Raw genomic sequence first — 19,677 nt, forward strand, 5'->3', positions numbered from 1 at the left:
TACCCTGCCCCTAGCCAGGTGGACCGGTGACGTCTGCCCACATGAGACCTCGGCGGAGGCCTCCCCAACTTCTGACCTCAGGAAGTTATTCCGAGCATGGGAGGAACACGAAAACACTTTGGGCTCTTAAGGGGAATGGCACTGTTGACCTGCAAGGCATCTTCCTGTGTCATCTCCCCGCCAGCCTGGGCCTGCCCTGAGCCCTAGCCACCCTTCCTGAGCCTCTGGCCCCCGCTCCTGGAGTAGGCGAATCACTTCACCAGACAGGGTCCTCGGGGCTAGACTGGGGGTGGCCCTTCCCCTGTCACTCAGGGCTAGCTGCCAGGCTTGGTATAAGCAAATTCACTGGTGAACTTGGGGAGAAGAGAGTGGATTCCCAATCAAACCCTCAGAGCTGAGGGGAGATGTCAATTCACGTCCACCTAATAACTCGCAGGATCAGCAGGCAAACACACATGTTCATTACCAATTCTAATTAGGCTGGCAGACAAGTGGCATTAATCATTTTTGACTGTACCTGGGATTCAAGCCCCTCTCACTCCATAATCAGAAAATTTCATGCTCTGATGAATGGGGGGGGGGGGGCGATTCAGCCCACATTTAATCCTGTCACTTTCATCTTCTGAGAAGACAGGAAGCAGGGAGCAGAGGAAACAGACAGCTTGGGGAGCTCAGAAGGTCTCTCTCAAAGCATTCCAGTTCCTTTCTAGGCTCCCCCCACTCCCAGCTCCCCCACATTCCACAAGGACCTCTCTCAGGGAGAAGAACTGAGTTAGAGCCAGGGGCAGGGGAGGGACTGGAAATGGGGGGTTTCACTATCCTTAACAGAATGACATCCATCTTGGTGCTTAATTTTCCTAACCTCCAAAGCCAAGCATGGGGCAGAATCAATGACAATATTGTAAGCCACACCCCGCAGGGCTGCTGCATGCACTGGACAAACAACACCATCCAAGCGCCCAGGGCTCTGGGTCTGCTACAGGGATACTCTATGTCAATGTTTTAGAAATCTCTTTACAAAGAACCCGTGACAAGGCACGGGCCTGCAGGATCTGTGGCTGTCGCATGCGTGGTTTCACTCTGTGCAAGGGGTTAAGCCCAACCATTCATGCAGTGACAAGATAAGGCTGCTGGACAAGGGCCCTGTGAGATACAAGCCTCACTTACCCAGAAAGTGCCATCCCCACCCCTGATGGCCATGGCAAATGCCTCATACTCACACCATAATTAACGTCTATTACAGGAAGGGGAGATTAGGATGATGAGCCCTAGGGCCTCCTTTGAACCCTAAAATTCCAATCACTTAACACATCCTAGCTCTGAACAACGCCCCTTCCGGAGAGAGACTGGCTCCATGAGCAGACATGCGGCATTCATTGGCACCATGCAAGGTATGTCCAAGCAACCCTCCTGGAATGTTTAGTTGGACTTAGGTTTCCCTATTTTCTAGACTATTCCCTGGTCCAGGATGGCTTACACACATCTACCAAAGGAGGTGGAAGGTCAAAGGTCAACTCTATGTGGCCGTTAGAGAGGAAAGGGTCCATGACCTGTAAGGGACATTCCCTGAGAACAAAGCCAAAGGGCAGTGGGTTGTTTGCGGTTGACCATTCCCTCCCGGGGTGCCAGAAATGGATATTCTCACCACTCCCCGCCCCCATCCCAAAACACAGGAGTTCACATAATTCTCTTCTCTCTCTCTCTCCCTCTCTCTCTCCCCTCACCAGGCCTCACTGGATTCCTTCTCTACCTAACAAACACGATTCCTCCAATCCTGGAAATTAATATTAACCCTGAACTTTCCTGTTGGCAAATCCAGCATTAATTGGAGCTCAGTTACAGACCTTGAAGCAAGGATAAGCTTAAATTAGAGGAACTGTCAACCAAAAAGATAGGCAGACAGTTTTCTACAAGCTTCCCTCGTTAAAAGCCCATCTTGGCCCTGGCTGGTTGGCTCAGTGGTAGAGCGTCGGCCTGGCGTGCAGAAGTCCCGGGTTCGATTCCCGGCCAGGGCACACAGGAGAAGCGCCCATCTGCTTCTCCACCCCCCCCCTCCTTCCTCTCTGTCTCTCTCTTCCCCTCCCGCAGCCAAGGCTCCATTGGAGCAAAGATGGCCCGGGCGCTGGGGATGGCTCCTTGGCCTCTGCCCCAGGCGCTGGAGTGGCTCTGGTCCCGGCAGAGCGACGCCCCGGAGGGGCAGAGCATCGCCCCCTGGTGGGCAGAGCATCGCCCCCTGGTGGGCGTGCCAGGTGGATCCCGGTCGGGCGCATGCAGGAGTCTATCTGTCTATCCCCGTTTCCAGCTTCAGAAAAATACAAAAAAAAAAAAAAAAAGAAAAAAAAAAGCCATCTTGCCAACGAGGTTCCCACCCAGTGTCAGCGCCTGCGCAGACGGTGTCATTCACATGCCCACTGCTCTGTGCGCATTCCCAAGAGCAAGGACATTCAGTAGTAATAATAGTGCTGCCACCTTCAGCAACCACCACTAACTAAAACTCTGTTCTGTGTCTGGCACTACGCTGAGGGCAAGTGATGCAAAGACAAGGTGCCAATGTCTTGGTGACCTCTCAGCCACTGGCCTTCTGTGAGGATGATCCTCAGGCAGCAGGCGGGAGTGACATTTCCCGAGGGTATTAATGCCCATACTTCCTGGGACGCTCATGGCACTTGCTTCTCCCTTTAGCTCAGCAACCAGGCAGAGTTTGAAAACTACCCACTGCTTGGAAAGGTGATCCTAAGGGTGCCCTGAACCCAGACAAACTGTTACAGCTGCTGATGGGAGGGATAAGAGGGATAATAACAATATTCACATTGCAGTAAATGTTCATATTGCATTTTTCAGGGCTGTTCTAAGCACTTTGCATATATTAATTCATTTAATTCTCACAACACAATGAAACAGGTAATGTTATTATCTCCAGTTTTTAAAACTAGGAAGTGAAAACACAGGGTCACACCAAGATTCAGTGGTACAGTCAAGATTCACACTCATGTCGTCTGGTTCCAGTCTATGCTTTTAATTACCACATACTGTTGCCTTTGAAAAGTTGTATTTTAGACCTGGCTGGTTGGCTCAGTGGTAGAGCATATGCCTAGCATATGGGTGGCCTGGCGTGTAGATGTCCCAGGTTCTATTCCCAGGCAGGACACACACCCCTCCCCCAGCCATGGCTTGACTGGTTAAAGCACATCAGCCCTGGGAGCTGCGAAAGAGCCTCTGCCTCAGGTGCTAGAAATTTCTCGTCTGCGAGCATGGCCCCAGATGGGCGAAGCAATGGCCCCAGACCAAGGTTGCCAGGTGGATCCCAGTCGGGACACATGCAGGAGTCTGTTTCTCTATTTCCACTCCTCTCACTTGGAAAAGAAGAAGAAGAAAAAAAAGTATTTCTGACCCTTTCTTTTCAAAATAAAGATAAACCAACCCCACCATGGAATTAGACCTTCAGCTTAAAGAAAGATGAGTACTGCCTGCTGTGTCTCCACCTGCCAGCCCACATTTGCACATCAGAACATTTCTTAACTGTTCCCATCCAGCCACAGGTCCACAGGTAGTTCAATATTAGTAATGCCAGAAACTCCTCTCCATAGCCCCTTGATTCCAGCTCAGCTTTCTCTCTCTGGCACTCAGACATTGCTGCTTGGTATAAAACCTAAGTGGTGGCCCTGGCCGGTTGGCTCAGCGGTAGAGTGTCGGCCTGGCGTGCGGGGGACCCGGGTTCGATTCCCGGCCAGGGCACATAGGAGAAGCGCCCATTTGCTTCTCCACCCCCCACCTCCCCCTCCTTCCTCTCTGTCTCTCTCTTCCCCTCCCGCAGCCAAGGCTCCATTGGAGCAAAGATGGCCCAGGCGCTGGGGATGGCTCCTTGGCCTCTGCCCCAGGCGCTAGAGTGGCTCTGTTCGAGGCAGAGCGACGCCCCGGAGGGGCAGAGCATCGCCCCCTGGTGGGCAGAACATCGCCCCTGGTGGGCGTGCCGGGTGGATCCTGGTTGGGCGCATGCGGGAGTCTGTCTGACTGTCTCTCCCCGTTTCCAGCTTCAGAAAAATAAAAAAAAAAATTAAAAAAAAAACCTAAGTGGTGGCCACCAAGTCACCCAAAGTCAGAGGGAATGCCCATGCACCTGGATCTTCCTGCCACCAGAAACTATTTATGAACTAATCAAATTAAATATACAGATTTAAAGTAAAGTGAGCATAAATTCATATGGTCATGGAGTATCATGCATATGCACACACACAAACACATACAAATACACCATTATCACCATCACTGGCCCCCAAATTATAAAACTATGTGCAAAATGTTTAACAACTAATATAATCCCCAAACATCTTAATACAAACTAGAAGTCCAATGAAGCAGATTTCCCCAGATTCTTGCACAATAATCGCCATCACAGTGCGGATGCTCCCTCTGTGTTGATAGGGTTGGTGGACGTAGTAACGTACCTCAGGACCCTTGAGAGGGCCAAAGCTGCCAACACATCTGAGGGCAATTCACATCCAATTCTACTGTGAGGTCATGGCATTTACTAAGTGACAGCAGCCCTCCACCCACTACACACACCCCCATAACTTTTGCTCTTTCCTTTTTAATTGGCACCTGAGTAGTGCGTTCTGGTGTTGGAGGGAGCAGCACTCCCTTTCCCCTCTAATCTTCCCCTTCCACTTGCTCCTGATTTAGAGCCAGCTCTTCTTCCCCCAGCCAGCCAGGCGCAATGGGAGGCACGCTGCACAGCCTCCGCTGTGGACTGACTGCAGAGAGAGACAGAGTGGGATTTCCCTGACGTGGAAGAGGCTGGCGCGGTCCAATGCGGCAGTTGGATGGAGATCATGGGGGAAGGGCCATTGCTGAAAGATGCAAACCACCACACACACACACACACACACACCCGTTCAGAGATGCTTGCTAGAGTTGTGCCATTGTCTGTGCTTTGTGCCACGGATATTTAAAATCTCTATATAAACACATAGATATTATCTGCCAAACACGAGCAGCAGCAAAACTGGGGGTGGAGGTGGAAAGAGGACACTAATTAAAGAAATACACACACCTAACTCTGAGAAAAATAATAAGCCCCTAAGATGACTGCAAATTGGCTCAGAAAATCTACCCCTTGGTGCCCAGTATTTTGTAGTCAGGTTTAAGAAGAGCCTGGCTCAGTCAGGAGTGGCTGCAGGGGCCTGAAAGCTCTGGGAAGGAAAGGGACCAGAGTTGGGTAATTTTAGAGCATGATGACCAGTGCAGTCACATAGGAGGTAGAGGAGGAGGCAGGGTACAGTCAAACATTAGAGCAGAGTCCAAAGGTTTGAGGGGCCAGAGATGGAGGCAGGAGGGGGCACAGGTCCTGGGTGACCTCAGGCTCTCTTCAGCCTCACAGACATTTCTCTCTAAAGCCTAACCAGGTCTCCTCCCTGTCCCACCCTGGAGGAGGGATGTACAGTAAGCAGACATGATCATGGGCCTGCACCATAGATGGACAAACAAACCATTTTGCTGTAACGCTAATAGACAAAGGTCAAATGGCCATCTCAATACCAGTCTCACAACCCCCTCTCTAGAACCTACAACAAAAGCAAGAGGGTGCACTGGAGACAACGGAATGAACTTGCGGCTGTGGCCATCAACCCCAACCTGCGCGAGTGGTGTACACACACCTATTTGGGGAGGGGCCAAGAGGCATGTTCCTGTCAGGAGAAGAGGTATTTATTAAATACCGCAGAACTATATCTGGGCAGTAGGCAGTCACTAAAGGGCACCACGCAGAGGACTAAAGAGCAGAGAGTCTCCAGGGCTTATCTCCCTTAGTTAAAGTCGAGGTCCCCCCAGAAGCCAGAGAGGGCAATGCCCCCTCTCTCTGCCCTAGCCCCTCGCAGTTCCTCACCCACAGACTGCGGTCTTCCAGTGCGCTCCTCCCCTGCCCGGCCCTCACACTCACTAGCGCAGCGCAGCGCCGGCCGCAGCACCTCTCGTCCGCACAGGTCGCACCAGCCCGGGCTGCTCTGTAGCGCCAGTTCGGTGAAGCAGTGCCCCTCGCCTCGCTCCGCCGGGACGCGGGGATCCTGTGGCTGCTCGAAGATGCTCCGCACGTCTCGCGGCCGGGGAGCTCCAGGCCGCCGCCGCAGTCTCTGCTGCAGACCAGGCCGGAGAGGGCGAGCGGGGCGGGAGACCCGGGATGGGGGCTCCAGGTCCCCGCGGGTCGCCCTTCGGGCGCCGCGCCCCTCGTGCGCCCCGGGCGCAGTGGAGATGGGCGCGGGGGCGCAGCGGCGGGAGGACCGACCGGGTGGTGGTGGCGGCGGCTCCAAGCCGTTCAGGCTCTGCAGATAGCATGGCGGTTCTGGATCCAAGAGCAGCCGGTACGGGCGCTGCCCGATGGCCGGGGACGCCATGACCATACCCAGTGCGCGGCAGCGGCGTTTCTCCCGAGTTTGCCTCGAGAGGAGGGCGGCCCCAGACCAGCGGCTTTTAAAGGTACCGCAGGCTGCGGGGCGGGGCAGGGGCGGGGAGACTCTGGAGAGGCAGGAAGGACGACCCCAGGGAACCACCGACCGACGGAGCCGCTGGGTCTGCGATTGTGGGAGTCTTCAGGAAGCCGACTGACAGCTGGGGCAGCTGGCGGATTTCGTATGGGAAAGGTTCTATTTGGTACAACTCCGAGGAGGCATTTCTGTAGGAAGCCGTATGCTTTCAGCTCTACCTCTGTCTTCTCTCATCACTCCCCCCACACACACCAGATCGCCCCCACTCTCCCCAACACGTCTAGGTGAGCGGAAGGAAGGGCTCACGATCTAGCAAGAGGTGGGGTCTAAGGAAAGATCCACGGCTAAGTGTCTGCCCGCCACCCTCCCGGTTTTCGGTGGACCCGAGGGATGTGCCCTTTGCTTTTTTCCCTCCCCTCGCCGCTGCTCGCGCCCCCTGCCCTCCCGGCAAGCCGAGCCCCGCGCGGGTTCGGAACCCCGGGCTTCCGCTCGCGCTCCGGCAGCCGCGCAGAGTCCCGTGACGCGGCCGACGCTGTAGCTGCTGGCCACGAGAAGCCGCCCCCGCGGCGGGCGAGACTGTCCGCGTGCGACTTTCACTCTCCTTGGATTTCCCCTCTATCAGAAGCCCTTCCTTCCTGGTAGGATATTCCTTTCTCGGAAGACTGGGGTTAGGGCGATCGGGGGACCTGGGTTGTCAGAAAATACTCCAGCGGTTCTTAGATTGGGAGAGCTTTTCCAAGTGAAACCCTTCTCTCCCCATAGCTGCTCTAGTAATTACTGCGGAAATACCAGTCCTCCTCCCCAAGCACTATTTTGCATCTGTTATGGACAGCTCACCTGTGGGACCCGAAGACAGAGTCCCTTTACTATCACACCATGTCCAACACAGCACTCCTACCTCTTTGGGTGCTCTGCTGTCTCACAGTCTTGATAGTCTTAATTTTTGAACAAAGAGCTGAGCATTTTCTATCTGCACTGGGTCCCCCAAATTATGTAGCCAGTCTTGATCATCTCTCATGGGTGAGGAAACGGGACCCCTGTATCTTTGAATCTATGTCCTGACACAGTCCAGCTGTGTGACCCTGGCCCTTTTAACTTCTAGTTTTCTTAACTAAATTGGTCTGGGAATGAGGCGACAGGCGGATGCATTTGCAGTCCTCACCAGTTCCACCACTCTGACCCAGTGATCACTGCTTGTCCTTATAAAACTCTGGTTCAGTTTGCTTGGTTTATCAGAGACACCAGCAACCAACTAGGGGAATTGTCTAAAATCTTCCCCAGACTCCCCCTCCTCTTCCCAGGCTGGAGATGGGTCTCCCCCTAGTGTCTGGTTGGGGAATCTTCACTTTTGCTTTTCGTTTTCCCCTTGGATTAATTTTCAGGTAATTCCTAACATTTCTTAGAGTCAAGTGGCCAGGAAATTCCCAGCCTGCTGTGGTCCACGGCTTCTCCCTCATGGCAGGGATGAGAATAGAGCCCTCTGCATTTGTAGCAGAGGACATGTTGCAGGGTCCCTGGGTCTCACCAGCGGCTGGAGCATCTCACCTCATGAGGCGGTATCTGGGTTAAGTGAAAAGAATGACCCACAGCAGCCACAGTGCCACAAAGAGAAGGAATTGAGATTCGTGTGTGTGTGTGTGTGTGTGTGTGTGTGTGTGTGTGAGCCTCTAGCCACCCCCCCACCCCCACCTTTCCTCTCCCTTGTCTGAGCCTCGCTTTCTCTACATCAGTGGTTTTCCAACTTTGGCATGCATGGCAATCACCTGGAGGGCTTGTTAAATCACAGATTACTCCCCTCCATACACAAGGGGTTTGAGTCAGTCTGTCTGGGGCAGGGGTTGGAGATTTTGCATTTTTAATAAGTTTCCAGGAGGTGTTGACGTTGCTGGTCCAAGGACCCGCTGCTTCAGATCTAAGGTAGTGACAAGGAGAATGGGTTTCCCAGAGAACAGGTGACGTTCAGTGGGACCTAATGGGAGGGCTACTCCGGAATGCTCTCTGCTGAATGTTTAAAAAGGAAAGTGTAATTTGCTTTTGTGCTCTTTTAGTCTCATCTCTCCCACTTTTTTAAAGCAGAAACCTGTATTGCATATAAATATTTGCTTGTACCCATGCTTGTATCCACCCTCTGTTATCCATCCATCTCCACAGGCTTGAGATTCATTCTGGAGCTCCCTCCCTCCCAGGAGGGCAGTGGACTGGGTGAGGTTCAGGGTGTAGACCGGTTTGAACTCTGGGTGCCAGCTTGGTGTGGCAAGGAGAAGAGGGGTCCTGGCAAAGAATTCCTCACTGGAAAGCCAGTTTTGAAATGTCATTTGTGAAATAATTGCCAACAATGACATCTCTGCCCCTTACTTTACCCACCCCCACCCACTAAGCATGAGTTGGGGCAGCCCAGGCCAGATTCTCCAGAGAGAGAGGTTCATGGGAAGCAGGTCTTCCCTGGCCCTGGGACACTGGACACTACCTGGAATAATCCAGTGTAAACGCCTTCCACGTGGCCTGAGCCGCACAGAGAGATGCTGTGCTGTCTTCCTGCGGCAGCTCTGCAGCAGGAGGAGGGGCGGCGCTGCGCTCAGCGCTGAGTGGGGGAGGAGGCCAAGCAGGACCAGAGCCATATATTTGGCTTCTGGGAAGGGAACAGAGATGAAAATGGAGATAATATAACTTCATGCAACCAAGCCAAAAGTTTATCAAGTTTATCTTAAGGTTCATCTCCCTGAGCCCAGAAATTGAGGTCTGGAGAGGTAGTAACTTGCCCCAAACCTGATGCCATCTTTCCAGCCTAGTCCCTTCTTCCTTGAAAGAACATTGCCCCTTCCCACTACATGTGCGCGCGCGCACACACACACACACACACACACACACACACACACACACGTGCACAACTTATTCCTCCCTCCCCAGGGCAGTACTAAATAAACTCTGTTCTCATTGTAGGGTCAGGGTGATGTCTGATGTCTGAACTTGAGCATTTGTTTGGGTCGGTCTTTGTCACACAGGCTGCTATGATAGGACCACAGCATTGCGGAGACACCTCCGCTGGGAGTTTTTTCCCCACATGAGCAGATCCTCTTGGCCCAGAGCCATTGACACTTTCCTGTTTGTGACTCACTCCCAGAAGAGTGGGTATGCTGTTTTTATTTTTGGGCAGGGGGAAGATTATGAGTGATTTTGAGAGTGTGGTCAGGTATGAGGTCACTTCCGAGGTGGTCCCAGAGCATGTTGGTTCCCCCATTGGGTGGGTTGTTTCAAGGCTGTCTCCCAACCCCCCACTGAGCTTCCTAGTAGGAAGGAAAAGGGAAGGACAGATGTGGCCTGACTTTCCGAAGGGGAAGTTTTTGGTTTTGTTTGGCTTTGAAGCTTTTGAAGTTTCCTGAAATCCCCAAAGCGCGTGGGGCCTCCCAGAGATCCTGACACCACACTGCAGAGAATCACTGGGCCTGTCCGCACAAGTTAGGTCACGCTGCAGTAATAACCTCCAAAGCTCCATGTCTTTAAACCAGAGCCTTCTTTCTCACTCACATTATATGCCCTTTGCCGTGTGGCAGGGAGACTCTGTTCATCAAAGCCACTCAGGCACCCAGATGGATGGAGCAGCCACCACATCTCATGTTGCTAGTCACCGTGCCAGAGGGAAGCTGAGAGTCTGGAGGGCCCTACATCCACCTTTAAAAACTTCTGTCACTTCTACTCACAACTTACTCATTGGCCAGACCTTGTTATATAGGTCACCTATACAGGGGAGGGGACAAGAAGTGCAACCCTAGCATGTGCTCAGAATAGGAAAAGAGCTGGAAATACCTGGCCAGTAGCACTAATGTCCACTGCAATCATCAAGGGCACAGAGCAACTATTCATTTAACAAGTAATTATTAAATATCTAAGTGTCAGGTGCTGTTCTAGGCACTAAAGGTACAACAGTGAAGCAGACATGCTCCTGAAACTTACATTCTGGTGGGAGGGCCAGATAATAAACACACAAACATATATGTACTATAATATCAGGCTAAGTACTGTGATGAAAAATGAAGCACAGTAAGGGGATAGATTGGGTGGTCTCTGAGGAGCAGGTATTAAAACACAGCCCTGAATGGAGCAGGTCCTTTGTCTCTCTAAGCAAAGGTCATCCAGGCTGAGGGAACAGGAGGCACAACAGTCCCCAAACTTTCCCAACACGTGTTCTCGGACCCCATCTCCAAGATAGATTTGGCAAGTCTGGATATCGACGCATATTTTATAAGAGAGTTTGATCAATGTGACTCACAGATCACACTTTGAAAATGAGACCAAGGCAATGTGCTGTATGATTGATTGTCCCTCCATAGACATTTGAGGAAAAACACTGACCCTTGTTAACCACAGGATTCCAGCTCTCCATGCCACTTCCTTCCCTTCTTGGGCAGCTTGTTACACACAGAGCGCAGCCTCTCAAGGAAGTGGGTGGTGCCTGCAATGTGTGATGATGGCCAGTAAAACGTGGCATTGCTAGACTGTGAGCAGGGACCATGACAGAACGTTAGGAAATTAAAATGTTTGTGAAAGTCCCTTGTAAAATGCTACATGTCATACATATTTACTCAAGATATATGCATTGAATACCTACTATGTGGCAGGAAGTCTTGGCTTGAATGACGTCATCTTCACGGCTACTGTGTGAAATGGCTGTCATTCCTATCTCACAGGTAAGAAAACTGAGGCTCAAAGACTAGGTCAAACAGGTGTCACAGTCTGGGCTCAAACCCATGCTTTTTGCCTTTGCCTGGCCCAACTGGTAATATAAAAGCTGCAATGTTTAAAAATCTCTGATCTTATTTTGTATGTAGAGTTTATTTATTTATTTTTAGAGAGAGAGAAAGAGAGAGACATGATGGGAGGGGAGAAGAGAGATGAGAAGCATCAAGTCGTAGTTGCTTCACTTTAGTTGTTCATTGATTGCTTCTTATTTGTGCCTTGACTAGGGGGCTCCAGCCAAGCCAGTGACCCCTTTGCTGAAGCCAGTGACCTTGGGATCATGTTGATGATCCCATGCTCAAGCTAGGGACCCCACACTCAAGCTGGTGAGCCCATGCTTAAGCTGGTGACCTCTGGATTTTGAACTGGGACCCTCAACATCCCAGGCCGATGCTCAATCCTCTGCACTACCACCATTAAGACATGTAGGTGCAATTTAAAAACCAGCAAAATCCTTTCCATTTTCTTTTCCCTATCAAAATCCTGTTCAATGTTCCAGGTCCAATCCAATGCCAGGTCCGCACAGAGCCTGCTCAGAGTCACCCAGACCAAATCCATTGCTCTTTCTTCTGGGCCTCCGTCATCTCCTGTGTCTCTAACATTCACGTCATTGCTACATGAAATTAAAATTTCACATTTTTGTCTTCCTTGCTTGGATCTTGTTTTTCTTCCTTGTCGCAGTCCAGTCACGACGAGTCTATTACGGGGTCTTCAAATGGGAAAAGGTATAAAATAGAAATAAATGATAGACAGGGACTTAAAGATATATACATACAGATGGCTTCAGGAGGACACCACGGCAAACAGTCTCTACTGTCCCTTAGCCGTAACGTGCCTGATTCCAGAAACACATCCACTTTTATTCATAGAAAAAATGTGGTCCATCAGCAATTCAATTAAGTTTCCAAGGCAACTCAAAGACAACTCCCACCATACCATCCAAATCTACTTTACACTAAGAAGAAACTAGCTCCTAGCCTCCTCTGGAGAACATGGGTGAGGCAAATGAGAATCAGGTGTAGCTCTTTGTTAACTAGGCAAGTGAGGTGGGGTTTGGGCCCAGCACCTCTGTCCAGATTGCAAAAATACCCTGTTTATTTATTCGGTCCCCAACATATCTCCCTTTTTATTTTTATAAAACTTCAATTCGTGTGCTGTGGTTCATACTCATCTGAATTCCCATGTTCTGATTTGTAGGCAGACTGGAAAACTATAAAATAAACAACAAAATTGGAATAGCCAATGCTAACAGATACTATAACAAGTGTCCTAATACAATTAAGTGATTAGATTATCAAGCTAAGTCTTAACTAATACAATAAGATTTATAATAAAATTCTTATAGTCTTAAGTGTCCTTAACATGTTAATGTAATTTCATCAAGTCCATGTTGACACCATCATCACTTCATATTATTTGTAAATGTAACCCAACCCTGCTTCAGTCTCAGAACTGTCCCAAGGAGCAGGAGTCACATACATTCAGGAAAAGTCCACAATGCACTGGAGTTGTGGTCACATTTCCACACTTTGCAGCTAGAGTCCAAGTCCCAATGACCACTGCTTCTAGCTCATAACAATTGAGACAGACTGGTAAAGCCCTCTGCAGCACGTATGGACATGGAGCTTCCGTTTTCTTTAAACTGGAGAGATGAACCCAGGGTGCCTTTCCCTGGAGCTCTGCAGCTGTGGTGTGGTGAAGAGAACCTTGGGATAAACTATGCTGGGTGGCAGAGGTAAATTCATCTAAATTAGGAGCAGGTTCCAGCCTAAAATAGGCATGGGGCATTAAGGCAGGAGGAATAAAGGAAACACTATATATTAAACAAAGCCGCAGAAAATAAAGACTATCAACACCCACAGAGATCTTCAAGGGATGAATAAAAGTTCAAATATTCAGGCAAGGCATAGTAAGTGGCCCTCATGTCCACAAGAAACAAGATCAGTTTACCTGCTACTTGGAAGAAATACCCTAGGCCCGTCCATGGTGACGTGAGATGGAGCTGAGAGCCCTGGGCACCTTTAGCCTTCAGTGGCAAGTCCCAGTAGGGTGGGCAAGGTTAGGTCACAGGTGGCTGGAGCAGGGCTGGAAGAGACTGAACCCTCCCTTAGAGGAGTGAGGGGGAAGCTTACCTTTCAGTGTCCCTTTTTTTCCACAGCAAAAGTATGTCCCAGGTAAGGGCAGAGAAGCCTGGCAGGCTTTAGCTCAATGACCTTCCTTTCCACTCTTGATGCAGGGCCCTGATGAGTACTATGAGGCCCCTTTGGGGCGTTGGATCCTTTAAAGGTGTATGCCAAAAGCTGGTACTTTTCCTGATTTCTTTTGGGCTTTGTCTGCCTTTTCTTTTCCTCTTGGTCATTACAGACCTTAAAAGCCATGCTCAGAAGATCTTGCTGAGGGTTTTGAGGGTCCACATCCACGTATATAAACTTTTTCTGTATATCTTGAACTATTTAGAAAAAGACAAAACAGTGTTACTAGCTGGGTCAAATAAAAGAGGGTAGAAGTGTGCAAAAGAAAGAGGTTTGGCATCTCCTGTACATCAGCATTCAAAAGAAAATTTTTAGGCCCTAGCCAGTTGTCTTAGTGGTAGAGCGTCGGCCTGGCGCGCAGAAGTTCCGGGTTCGATTCCCGGCCAGGGCACACAGGAGGGGCACCCATCTGCTTCTCCACCCCTCCCCCTCTCCTTTCTCTCTGTCTCTCTCTTCCCCTCCCGCAGCTGAGGCTCCATTGGAGCAAGGATGGCCCGGGCACTGGGGATGGCTCCTTGGCCTCTGCTCCAGGTGCTGGAGTGGCTCTGGTCGCGACAGAGTGATGCCCCAGAGGGGCAGAGCATCGCCCCCTGGTGGGCAGAGCATCACCCCTGGTGGGCGTGCCAGGTGGATCCCGGTCAGGCGCATGTGGGAGTCTGTCTGACTGTCTCTCCCCATTTCCAGCTTCAGAAAAATAAAAAAATAAAAATTGGCCCTGGCCGGTTGGCTCAGCGGTAGAGCGTCGGCCTGGCGTGCGGGGGGACCGGGTTCGATTCCCGGCCAGGGCACATAGGAGAAGCGTCCATTTGCTTCTCCACCTCCCCTTCCTCTCTGTCTCTCTCTTCCCCTCCCGCAGCCAAGGCTCCATTGGAGCAAAGATGGCCCGGGCGCTGGGGATGACTCCTTGGCCCCTGCCCCAGGCGCTAGAGTGGCTCTGGTCGCGGCAGAGCGACGCCCCGGAGGGGCAGAGCATTGCCCCCTGGTGGGCAGAGCATCGCCCCTGGTGGGCGTGCCGGGTAGATCCCAGTCGGGCACATGCAGGAGTCTGTCTGACTGTCTCTCCCTGTTTCCGGCTTCAGAAAAATACAAAAATAAATAAATAAATAAAAAAGAAAAAAGAAAAGAAAAATTTTAAAGTAAATAGATTTGCAGGAGTTCCAGGATATGACCAAAATATAGTAAAATGCATTTTCAAGTAATATTCCATGCTTATCAAAATATTTCTACCCCATTAATTAACAGGCAATTTAAAGAGTAAGAAATATTTACACCTTTGTTAAGCAAATCCACCCTGCTTCAAGCTTTGCAGCTATAGCAACTTCAGCTTGGAGCAGTTTGGCTAAATTAGGAAGTCTTTAGTGGCTACATTTAATTTTATTTAAATTTTAATGAGCGTGCTTTACTTGTTCTAATTAAAATTTTAAATTTGTAGGGATGATATTTTATTTTTACAATATTAGAGCTGGCATTTCCAATTTTTGCATGCAAGAACATAATTCAGGCCTTAAAAACAGACACATTTAGACATTAAACAGACTTCACATACAATCACACAAATCAAGAGTGAAACCCGGGATTTTAGAGATTAGAATGTGGCCTGCTTGATTTTACATAGGGCTATTTTAATAGGAACTATGTAAGGATAAATACTAAACAGAAATCTCTCTTGAAAAATCTCAAGTCGGCCGTATGAGATTTTTGTTTAGGCATATCCAAACAGGCTCCCCATTTTCCCTCTTTCCAGGCATAGAATAGGAAAGAAATAAAATGATAGTTTAGAGAAAGTTAGGGAATAATGGGAAAAAGCTGTAATTTCTCCAAACTCTTACATCTTTTTATTTACTAAAGCTCAAATTCTAATAGCTGCTGCAACTGGCAGCCTAGACTAATCATGCCAAGTCATGGGCCTCTGAAAGCCTCCATCTCAATCCCAGCCGAGCGGCAGACCTAGTTTACCAGGGTGAGGAAGGCTTCCCCATTTACCTCCCTGCTTTACCTTCCCCTTGGCTGCAGCCTCTGCCAGTCTGGGCCCAACCCAGCCTCCTCATTGGAAGCAAGATTCACAGGCAGAAGTATTTCCCTGACCTTCTTTCTTTCATTTGTCCTGACTTTTATCAAAAATTCTTGGAATTCTCACTTTAATGGCTGTGGCAAAAGCAAGAACTTGCATGTATGAAGTCCCAACATCAGGGCATATTCTGATATAAACTTCTTTTTCTATCACTATTCCTTCAACTGCCGGAATCAGCCGTGAAACAAATTCTTGATATTGCTCATCAGGACTTGGCCTAATATTGCTGAATTCCCCCATTTTTCCCCCTGCATCTCGAGCCCGGTCCAAAGCTTGTTGGAGTGGGGATCTCCAAGGGTCTGAGGCAAAGACCTTGGGAGCAGAGAGCTAAGGAGGCGCAAAGTTTAAAATGGCCACAGCCGTGATACTCTCATCTCCCGAGTTATTCTCAGACTCCAAGTTCTTCTCATATTTACATTCCTCTGTTTCTACCTCATTCTGTTCAAACAGCTTCTTCGCAAATAAAAACATTTGTACAAAAAGAAAAAGGTCCCTTACTTTTGATCCTACAACTCCCATATTTATTTTTCTCCCGAATTATTTATTATACTTTCTCACCAAACTCTACTTAAAAGCTTTACTCTCTAAAAGCTTTATACTTACTTTGTGCAACTTTATTATTATACTCTACCCCCAAACTCTACTTAAAAGCTTCATGTATGGCCAGTAGCCACAGCCACCAACACAGCCGCCTGGCCCATGCAGGTTCACATTTGATTCAGACAGATGGTAATGAAACAATGGAGCCAAGAACTGGTGGGCCATCCTCTTTATCCTAGCTTGCACCCGGCAGGCAAGAAATACACACAGTGGGAAAACAATTCCCTTTCCATTCAGGGCTCCCAAAGCTACTGACTTATCCGAGTTTTTCTGAGATTAAAGGTTTCTACCTCACCAGCCTTATTCACCTCTGTTCCCTATCTCTTTCTCTTTGCACAAACTCTGCACAAACTCCCTTCTCCTTCAGGGCTCCACCATCTTGGCTGCTTCTCCTCTCCTCCACATGGCTTTATTCTGCTTTCCTCCAGCATGGGCTCCTCCTCATAATCACTCTTCCCTGGAATAATGTGATCTCTTTTAAAACCTTTTGGCGCAAAAGCCCTCCCCAACACACATTAATATAATCATGCCATCCCAAGCAAGAAGGGAAACTAATATCACCTGGGCGATGGGCCTCCACGTGGGCAGCGCCATCTTTAACAAAGTGAGCATAATATATTTTTATCTGCCCAACAATCCACCCCTATGCTCACTTTACAGGGGTCCCCAAACTTTTACACAGGGGGCAAGTTCACTGTCCCTCAGACCATTGGAGGGCTGCCACATATAGTGCTCCTCTCACTGACCACCAATGAAAGAGGTGCCCCTTCCGGAAGTGCAACAGGGGGCTGGATAAATGGCCTCAGGGGGCCGCATGAGGCCCGCGGGCCGTAGTTTGGGGAAGTCTGCTTTACTACCTACAATCTACACCACCGGCATCCTTGTGCAAGGAAATTAGGCACATTACACAAATTACAACAACATGATAAATCATACAATTACAACAATTACAAAGATACATTTCACCAGTCTCTGAGCACTTTGCCAAAAACGCACAATATCCTTGGCCTTCTTTCTAGCCATGGGAAAAGCTTCCTGAGGCAGGGGAGTGGTTCCAGCAAAGCCTCCCCCCACCCCCATCAGGGTATTTCACATTGTCCAAAATCCATAAGTCCACCCAACAAGGAACCAGTGCCCACTCTGGTCATAGTCTAGGAATCAGTCCAAGCACATGGGGCCTCAGCCACCCTCCTCATCCCTGCTGTCCTGTTAGGTCTTACACTGTCCCAAAGAGGAGCACGTGGCAATGGCAGTCAGCATTTCCATCTCTGCTCCAGAGAGCATGATGGCATCTACCCCTATGTCCCAAAAATCTCAGACCTACCAGGGGCATAGTAAGTACTCCTTGCTGCTGGGCTCTCACCTTCTGGAGACTGTGGATCGCAACTCCAGCCCGATTCTCCTCATCTTCCAAAGAGGAACTGAAAACACCAGCTCCTGCTGACGGGCTTGAGCTCCCAGCCACCTGCCGCTGCTGGCTTTCCACAACCTCCAGGGCAATCTGAAAGTCATGAACCTGTAATTCCTTCTCCAGCGGCTGCTCCATTTCCAAACAAATCTCACGAACCTGGTCGGTCTCCACCAGTGCTTACTCCAGCTCCAGGGTCAGCATCTCTTTCTCCCACGTTTGCTCCAGCTCCTTCCACTGCTCAGTTTGCAGGTCCCGGGCAGCCTTTTCCACAGAGCTCTCAGTTTCCTCACACATGGCTGTAAAAGTCAGCCAGCCTAAGGCACCCCAAAAGGACAGCCATGGAGAACCATAACAGCAGCCAGTCCTCTACTCCACCGCTCAAAGGTGGTGGCGGCTCCATACAGAACTGTATCGAATTCTGCCACAGACTATGCCAAATGTATGGCCAGTAGCCACGGCCACCAACACAGCCGCCTGGCCCATGCAGGTTCACTTTTGCTTCGGACAGACGGTAATGAAACAACGGAGCCAAGAACTGGTGGGCCATCCTCTTTATCCTAGCTTGCACCTGGCAGGCAAGAAATACACACAGTGGGAAAACACTTCCCTTTCCATTCAGGGCTCCCAAAGCCACTGACTTATCCAAGTTTTCCTATTATCAAAGGTTTCTACCTCACCAGCCTTATTCACCTCTGTTCCCCATCACTTTCTCTCTACACAAACTCCCTTCTCCTTCAGGGCTCCACCATCTTGGCTGCTTCTCCTCTCCTCCATGTGGCCTTTTTTTTTGCTTTCCTATAGCATGGGCTCTTCCTAGAACATAATCACTCTTACCCGGAACAATGTGATCTCTTTTAAAACCTTTTGGTGCAGCCCTGGCCGGTTGGCTCAGTGGTAGAGCGTCGGCCTAGCGTGTGGAGGACCCGGGTTCGCTTCCCGGCCAGGGCACACAGGAGAAGCGCCCATTTGCTTCTCCACCCCTCCGCCGCGCTTTCCTCTCTGTCTCTCTCTTCCCCTCCCGCAGCCAAGGCTCCATTGGAGCAGAGATGGCCCGGGCGCTGGGGATGGCTCCTTGGCCTCTGCCTCAGGCGCTAGAGTGGCTCTGGTCGCAATATGGCGACGCCCAGGATGGGCAGAGCATCGCCCCCTGGTGGGCAGAGCGTCGCCCCATGGTGGGCGTGCCGGGTGGATCCAGGTCGGGCGCATGCGGGAGTCTGTCTGACTGTCTCTCCCGTTTCCAGCTTCAGAAAAAAAAAAAAAAAAAAAAAACCTTTTGGTGCAAAAGCCCTTCCCCAACACACACTAATATAATTATGCCCATCCCAAGCAAGAAGGGCAACTAATATCACCGGGCGACGGGCTTCCACGTGGGCAGCGTCATCTTTAACAAAGTGAGCATAATACATTTTATCTGTCCAACGCTTCACTCTCTAGAAGCTTCATACTTACTTCGTGTGCACACTTCTGGGGAGTTCTATTACCTCTCCTCTTTCCCTTCTCCAATGGCCACACGTATGGGCGCCAATTGTCACGGTCCAGCCACGACGAGTCTATTACGGGGTCTTCAAACGGGAAAAGGTATAGAATAGAAATAAATGATAGACAGGGACTTAAAGATATATACATACAGATGGGCTCAGGAGGACGCCACAGCAAACAGTCTCTAGTGTCCCTTAGCCATAACGTGCCTGCTCCCAGAAACACATCTACTTTTATTCATAGAAAAAATGTGGTCCATTAGCAATTCAATTAAGTTTCCAAGGCAACTCAAAGACAACTCCCACCATACCATCCAAATCTACTTTACACTAATAAGAAACTAGCTTCCAGCCTCCTCTGGAGAACATGGGTGAGACAAATGAGAATCAGGTGTAGCTCTTTGTTAACTAGGCAAATGAGGTGGGGTTTAGGCCCAGCACCTCTGTCCAGATTGCAAAAATGCCCTGTTTATTTATTTGGTCCCCAACACTTCCTTATCACACTGTCCAGGACAAATAGGAGGTGTTCCTTAAATGGTTCATGACATGAACTCAGCCTTCTGCTCCCCACCTGTCCCTGATCCAGGACTTCTCTCTTAGCATCCCTTCAAGCCATGGCCCCTGCAAGTGGGGCGGGGAGATGAGGGAATTGTCT

The 19,677-nt window shown here is 49.9% G+C and overlaps 1 protein-coding gene across 1 annotated transcript in view; it reads right to left on the reverse strand.

The window, feature by feature from the left end:
- The window catches only part of RASSF5 (Ras association domain family member 5), a 76,959-nt gene extending 70,229 nt beyond the window's left edge, over positions 1-6,730 (reverse strand). The window contains exon 1 of the mRNA XM_066361896.1: positions 5,936-6,730. Coding sequence (XP_066217993.1) covers positions 5,936-6,392 — 457 coding nt within the window. The 5' untranslated portion in view covers positions 6,393-6,730. The remainder of the gene's footprint in view (positions 1-5,935) is intronic.
- Between the last annotated feature and the right edge of the window lie 12,947 nt (positions 6,731-19,677).

This window comes from Saccopteryx leptura, chromosome 2 (assembly GCF_036850995.1).
Source record: "Saccopteryx leptura isolate mSacLep1 chromosome 2, mSacLep1_pri_phased_curated, whole genome shotgun sequence".
NCBI lineage: Eukaryota > Metazoa > Chordata > Mammalia > Chiroptera > Emballonuridae > Saccopteryx > Saccopteryx leptura.